Source organism: Nannospalax galili, unplaced genomic scaffold, assembly GCF_000622305.1.
Source record: "Nannospalax galili isolate Female #2095 unplaced genomic scaffold, S.galili_v1.0 scaffold32, whole genome shotgun sequence".
Lineage (NCBI taxonomy): Eukaryota > Metazoa > Chordata > Mammalia > Rodentia > Spalacidae > Nannospalax > Nannospalax galili.
In genome coordinates, this window is record NW_008335297.1 from 1020378 (window position 1) to 1028142 (window position 7765).

Below are 7765 nucleotides of genomic sequence, written 5' to 3' on the forward strand. Positions count from 1 at the left end.
ATCTTCTTTAAATGTCTGATAGAATTCTGCTGTAAATCCATCTAGTCCTGGGCTTTTAGTAGTCGGGAGATTTTGTATTACTGTTCCAATTTATTTTTGGGTTATGGGTCTGTTTAAGCTGTTAATCTATTCTTGGTTTAGTTTTGGTGGTTCCCATGCCTTTAGATATCTGTCCATTTCTTTTAGGTTTTCATATTTAGTAGCATATAGGTTTTTAAAGTATTCCCTTATAATATTCTATATCTTTCTGGTGTCTGTTGTGATGTTTCTCCTTTCATCTCTGATTTTGTTGATTTGGAGGTGCTCTTTTCTTTCTTTTGGTTAACTGGGCTAGCGGTCTGTCAATCTTATGTTTTCAAAGAACCAGCTCTTGGATCTGTTGATTCTTTGTATTGTTTTCTTTGTTTCAATTTCATTAATTTCTGTTCTGATTTTTGTTATTTCTTCTTCTCTGATCGGTTGGGGTTTCGTTTGCTATTGCTTTTCAAGTGTCTTGAGTTGCAGTGTTAAGTCATTTATTTGTGTTCTTTCTGATTTTTTGATGTAGGCACTTAGAGCTATAAACTTCCCTCTAAGGACAGCTTTTAGCATGCCCCAGAGGTTTTGTTGTGTTTTGGTCTTTTTGAGACAGGGTCTCCCTGTAGCCCCAGCTGTCCTGGTACTCACTATGTAGACCAGGCTGGCCTTGAACTCACAGAGATCCACCAGCCTCTGCCTCCCAAGTGCTGGGATTAATGGCGTGGGCCACCATGCCCGGCTCTCCTGTCGTTTCTAATTGGCTTACTGAATGTTTCACTTCCTTCTTCATTTCAGCCTGAGTAGTCTTCAATATTTCTAGCTCTTTTGTGAATTTATTCAGAAGTTTATCCCTATCTTCTTTCAGTTCTTAGATTTGTTTGTGTGTTCTTTAAATTCATTGAATTCTTTTATCATGTTTATAATTGTTCTTTTGAGTTCTATGTCCTGCATTATCTCTAGGGGGTTCTCATTGTACTCCTCTAGAGGACTATTGGTATTTGGTGGGGATATGTTATTTTGGTTTTTCATGTTATTTTTTTCTCTGTGATTTTGACATGTAAATTTCTTTTGTAGAGTCTGATTTTTGTGTGAGCCTCAAGCCTTCAAGTTTAGGTCTGTTTCTTTTTGTAAACTTTATGTGTCTTTGTGGTTTACTTTTGGCCATGAAAAGCTGGTTCCTCTAAGCTTCTGGTTTTCTCTTTTGGTTTTATTTTGGAGTGGCCAGATCGCTTTTGTGTTCAGGAATTCCCACAGAGGCCCAAGTCAGATGAGGATCAGATGCTCTCAGGCTTTCTCCTAAGGTCTGGATCCCTCCAGGAAAGATTTTAGCCTCAGGAATTTGGGGGTCGGACTGGCCTGGGAGCAGAGCCTAGGAAAGATGCTGGTCTAGGGCAGCTGGTGGTTATGCCACCCAGAGATGCAAAGGAAGGTGGGGGCGGGAAGAGGCCCCAAGGGCTCCTGGGGACTGCATTGAGGAGCTGGGTTGGTCTGGTTGCAAAGGATCAGGAAAGAGAAAGGTCAGCACCCCCATGCAGAAAAGAGGCTGGTAGGTTGTGTAGCCCAGGGAAGCAGAGGGAGATGAGGGGGGGACCAGGCCTGAGGGCTCTGGGGAGAGAGGTAGTGGGTTGCAGGGAAACCAGGGAAGCAGAGGGAGGTGAGGGCAGGGCCAGGAGGGCTCCTGGGGATCCCAGAAGGAACTGGGTTTGTCTGGATGCAAAGGATTAGGAAGCAGTGGTGGTTCCCAGGTGTCTGGGGTGCCAAGACAAGTAATGGGACAGGATTCAGGCTAGGAGGGCAGGGGAGATGGGAGGGTGAATGAGGCTGGGGAGTCAAGGTGCAGAAGACGTGATCCACTTACCCGGAGAGAGGCCTGTGGGTGGTGCAGGCCCAGGGAAGCAGAGGGCCAGGAATCAGGTTTTATGAGAGGATGTGACAAAGAGACCAACAACCTGGTAACAAAGGAGGCCTGAGCACTTCTGGGTAGAGTCTGGTGCCTGGGCTAAATCTAATGGATAAGAGGGGCATCCGGTTATTCCAGGCAGGAAGAGAGAACCCTGGGGTCACTGGAGCTCAGAGACCCAGGGAGTGAAGGAAGGAAGTAAGGCCAAGTCCTGGTATGGCCAGGCAGGGAGGCTGTGCAGGCACATGGGGGCGGGCAAGCTGTTGGAATTCTTTCCCAGAATTGGGTCTCTCAGGGACAAAGTGTCCACCAGAAGACACAGGCTGGTTGGAATCTTCATTGACCTAGCCCTGGCCAGACAGGATGGCCAGGAGACCAGCTATTGGTCTGCCCACCCCACACCCAGGTGCTGCCATCATCATGACTGCTGCTACTCTCGAGCTCAGGTGGCTGGCTGCAGCCCCAAGATGGACCGCTACCCCTGGAATTGCATCGACCATCATATCCAGTGTGGTGAGTACCCCACACCATGTACTCTGACTTCCCCAAGTATTCTCTGGGCATCTGTAAGAGCCTGATGGCTTCTGTGCTCTTGTCATAATAATGTATCACTGCTTCTAGCTCTCCACAGACCATACTGTTTCGTTGCCTTCCACACCGAGCACTTGAAACACACACACACACACACACACACGTATTTATTTCTTCAGTGTCTAGACAAAAGATGATAGAAATGGAACCAGGTAGTAAACAACCTAAAAGCCCATCAGAAGGGGACGCTGTAAATAAGCTGAGATGTATGCAAACTGGAATACTCTACAATCTAGAGAAAGGATGAGGTAGAACCATACATTGACATGGAAAGATGCTGAGTGAAAAGAAATTTCAGAATGACCCTTTCACTACTACACTATTAAGAAAGACACCTACTACTTTCCACAGCCAAATGTACAGATATAGAAAGTTCAGAAAACGATGTGAAAGGATGCACTTCAAACTAGTGTGATGGCTGATCTTGGTTGTCTACTTGACTGAATCTGTAATTAACTAAAATGTGAGGGACTTTTTTTTTTTTTGGTGTTTTTGAGACAGGGTCTCCCTGTAGTCCCAGCTGGCCTGGGACTCACTATGTAAACCAGGCTGGTCTCCAACTTACAGAGATTTGTCTGCCTCTGCCTCCCAAGTGCTGGGATTAAAGGCATATGCCACCACATCCGGCTGTGAGGGACTTTCTTAATCGTATTACTTCCCCACTCTAAATGTAAGTGGCTCCCATGGTGGCAGCCCATATAAAAGGACATTGCAGAAAGGAGCTTTTGCTTTTGCCCACTTGCCTTCTCTCTCACTGGAGAGTTTATCTATCTTCTTGTTGTGGCATTCCTTTGCCAATATCAGAACCAACATCTTTGGGTTCAAGATCAGCCATTACAAGTCCACCCCTTCCCAACTTGACACCCAATTGGATCTCCTCATATTATGCTTAACTTTGAAATGTGAATCAAACCATTGTCTACAACTAACTTTGAAATGTTTTAAAACAAAACAAGCAAAAAATTTAAAAGAAAAATAAAAAGAAGATGACGATGCATGGGTAGATGGATAGATGGATTGATGGATAGGTTGTTGGATGGGTGGATGGATGGACAAGGGCATGTGGAAGTAAAATATTGATGGTAGAATCTGTGTGGTAGATACACAGTCTTTGACAATTTCTTCAAAATTTTCTGTTTGACAATTTTCATGATTAGAGATAAAAAGAAAGAAATGATAGATGGGTGTGGTGGCACACTCCTTTAATCCCAGCACTTGGGAGGCAGAGGCAGGCAGATCTCTGTGAGTTCAAGGCCAGCCTGGTCTACATAATGAGTTCTAGGCCAGTTGAGGCTACAGGGAGACCCTGTCTCAAAAAGATCCCCTGAAAAATGAAAGAAAAGATAGTGGGTGTCCCGGGCCACTGTTCCTCACCTTTGGCTCCAGTGTGGGAGCCTGTCACCAGTGGGGGCTGCTTGTCCCTCAGTGTAGTGTGATGACTCTCCTGGTCTGTGCTTCTGAAGCTTTGGCCTCAAATATTGCATGCTGGGAGCACAAGAAGTATTATCAGGGCCCATCCTTGTGGACCAAGGGCTGTAGAACTAGCTTTTCGTGTTCCTTGCACTGGTTCCTCCTCCCTGAGACTGGGCTAGGAGAGACTCTTGAGAGTCTGGAGCTGCCCTGCTACTTTCAGCCAGAGACTCTGGAAAATTCCTTCCCTTCCCTGGAACACTGAAATCATATTAACACTTAGTGGAGGTGGCCCTTGGGCTATACCGATTCTATGAATGTTTAATTTGCCACTGTTCTAGAACAGCAGTTTGAGTCAGTATTTTAAAAATCAAACTCTTTGGGCTGGGGACAGAATTCAGTTGGTAGAGTCCCTATCTAGCATGCACAAAGCTCTGGATTCCATCCTAAGCACCACATAAACTGGGTATGGCAGTGCATGCCTGTAATTCTAGTACTTGTCAGGAAAGTTAGGAGTTCAGGGTCATCCTTGAATATATACCAAGTATGGTAAGGCTACATGACAGATTTTTTTTCTTCAAACAATCTAGGGCTGGAGAGATGGCTCAGTGATTAAGAACTGGTTGTTTTTGCAGAAGACCTGGGTTTGAGTCCCAGCACCCACATGGTGGCTAACTACTGTCCACGACTTCAGTCCCAGGGGATCCAACAGCCTTTTCTGACCTCCATGGCATTGCACGACATGGGTGCACTTACCTACACTCAGGCAATACATGCGTACACATAAAATTAAAAAACAAAACAAAACAAAACAAAACAAAAAAACCCCCAATCTATTTCACATTAAAAAAACCCTGAATTTCTGTATGTTTAGTTTTCTTTAAAATCAGAGGCCCTCATGACATCAGTCTCAGTAACAACCATTGGATGGAACATACAGGAGCTGCCACTAATAGACAGGGCTTATCTCTCCCATCTCTTCCAGTCCCTCAAAGTAGAAGGTTATGGTCTGGGGAGATGGCTCAGTTGGTAACATGTTTGCCATTGCCATGAAAGCATGAGGAGCTGAGTTTGATCCACACAGAACCCACATTAAAAGCCTGGGCACAGCCATGTTCATGCTAGTAATTCCAATGCTGTGAAGCAGAGACAAGAGGATCTCTGAAGTTTGCAAACCAGTTATTCTAGCCATACTGACATGCTCCAGGTTCAGTGAGAGACCCTGTCTCAAAAGAAGGTAGAGAGTGATAGGGGAAGACACTTGATGTCCACTTCTTTACACACACACACACACACACACACACACACACACATGCTATATACTAATTTTGTGTGTGTGTGTGTGTGTGTGTGTGTGTGTGTGTGTGTGTGTTGGCAGCATGGCATGTGTATTTGTGTGAGGTCAGAGGACAACTTGCAAGAATTCTTTCCTTCTACCATGTGAGTTCCGGGGATCAAACTCAGGTTGTAAGTTTGGCTGCAAATACCCACTGAGCCATCTCCCCTTCCCACATAAAGAATCTTTTGTATTTGTCTATTAATTGCTTATTTATCTTTAACCACAGGCAACATGTATTTAATGACTATTGTCATATGATACATTCTGACATCATGGGATTATATATGACCAACTACTAAAATTAAAAGAAAAAAGGAACAATTAAAAATGTTAAATGTAGGGATAGCAAGATGGTTCAACAGTAAAGGTGTTTGCCACCAAGCCTGACAATCTGAGTTCAATTCCCAGAACCCACGTGGTAGAAGGAAAGAACCGACTCCTGCAAGTTGTCCTCTGACTTCGACATGTGTGCTGTGGCACACACCACCATGCCTGGCACCTGAATTCTCAGCTTTTCTTAGATCTGTGATTTCCTATCCTGTAGCTTGTTTTCATTTTCCATTGTTTTTTCTTTACGTTTATTGTTTTTGAGACAGGGTCTCACTAAATAGCCCCAGCTGGCCTAGAACTTGCTATATAGATCAGGCTGGATTCTAAATCCTAGAGATCTGCCTGCCTGCTGGGATTAAAGGAATATGCCATAGTACCCTGCTGTTCTCATTTCATTTTGATGAACAAAAGGTTTTAGTTTTTTGAACTATTTTACTTTTTAATTTTTTTATGTGTATGAGTATATTGCCTGCATTTATGTAAGTGTACCCATGTCATGCAATGCCCATGGAGGTCAGATGAGGGCGTCAGATTCCTTGGAACTCGAGTTACAGACAGTTGTTAGCTGCCATGTAGGTGCTGGGAATTGAACCCAGGTCCTCTGCAAGAGCAGTCAGTGCTCTTAACCGTTGAACCATTTCTCTGGCCTCAGGTTTTTCCTTTTGATAACACTCAATTCAGCTATTTTGTATATTGTTGCCCATGTATTTTTTATTATTTTTATGTGTATATGCATTTTGCCTGCATGTATGTAAGTGCTTCCATGTCATGCAATGCCCATGGAGGACAGAGAGGGTGTTGGATCCCCTGTAATTGGAGTGATCGACAGTTGTTAGCTGCCATATGGGTGCTGGAATTTGAACCCAGGTCTTCTGAAAGAACAGCCAGTGCTCTTAACTACTGACCTGTCTCTCCAGCCCCAGCTCCTAATAGTTTTATATTGCTAACTCTCGGATTTATGGCCGTGATCTACTTTAAGTTAATTTTTATACACAGAATGAAGCAGGCCTGAATTAATCCTTTGGCATATTGTTGTTCAGTTGTCCCAGTGCCACTTGTTGAATAGTCCATTCTTTCCCTCTTGGATAGTATTAGCATCTTTTGTTAAAAGTCACTTGATCCCAGATGGCTGGGGGTTGCATCACGCTAAGATAGTAACAACCTATCTGAGCTTCAGTTTCCTTACCTGTGCTGAATGCCGCAGAGATAAAAGAAGGGTTCAGAATGTGATAAACAGATTGAGCAGGGAGGTGGGGGGATTTTTGTTCTTTTCCTTCCCTTCTACTCACTTCTCTCTCCGACTCCACTGAAACACCAGCTCCTAGAGACATGGTCTGCTCTGGAGGCAGGGGGATCAGAAGGGTCACTAGGAGGATGGTTTCAATATATACTACTTCTCAGCCATGTCTCCCTAGAAGGAAAAAGGAGCTGGTACTAGAGTAAAATTGGGGTCTCCGAGATGCTTGGTGGATAAAGGTGCTTGCCCTTGAGCCTGATGACCTGAGTTTGATCCATGGGACCCATGGTAGAAGGAGAAAACTGAAGTGTGCTAGGGTACACGTCCCCCCAACTGCCACCACCAACAAAAAAAATGCAAGCAATTTTTTTTTAAATTAGAAGAAGCATTTCATTACAACAGCATTAACCTATTCAATAACATTTTTCTGAGCTAGGGTACATCTCTTTCAAAATTGGCTGTACATTTTTAGTTTACAGATGAATTATTACGCTAATACAATCTTTTACTCATTATAAACTCTGTAAGACATAAAATTAAATGAGGTTTTAACGTTTAAAAAAGATCTCCACTTCATTGTCAAAACACACAGTTTCATACAGAAAAATTCATTCCAGGGCTCTTGACATTGAGAAGTTTTCACATGCATTTCCAATCTCTATATACATGACTATCACTGGTCACAGTCACCCACCTTCTGAGCTCCTCGGCATCTGAGCATGAATACAAACTCGTCAGGTAGACAGCCTTCCTCTCCCACTAGAGCCTCCATACTCTGCTATCCCTGCCACTGTTAATCTCTTCTTGGTTTAGTTGTAGTGGTTCCCATGCCTTTAGATATGCATCAATTTCTTTTAGGCTTTCAAATTTAGTAGCATATAGGTTTTTAAAGTATTCCCTTATAATGTTCTGTATCTTTCTGGTGTCTGTTGTGATGTTT

At 43.6% G+C, this 7765-nt stretch overlaps 1 protein-coding gene across 1 annotated transcript in view; it reads left to right on the forward strand.

The window, feature by feature from the left end:
* LOC103731556 (group 10 secretory phospholipase A2) overlaps window positions 1-7765 on the forward strand; it is a 22905-nt gene that overhangs the window by 9217 nt on the left and 5923 nt on the right. The window contains exon 3 of the mRNA XM_008829896.3: window positions 2325-2431. Within this exon, the coding sequence (XP_008828118.1) occupies window positions 2325-2431 (107 nt within the window). The remainder of the gene's footprint in view (window positions 1-2324; window positions 2432-7765) is intronic.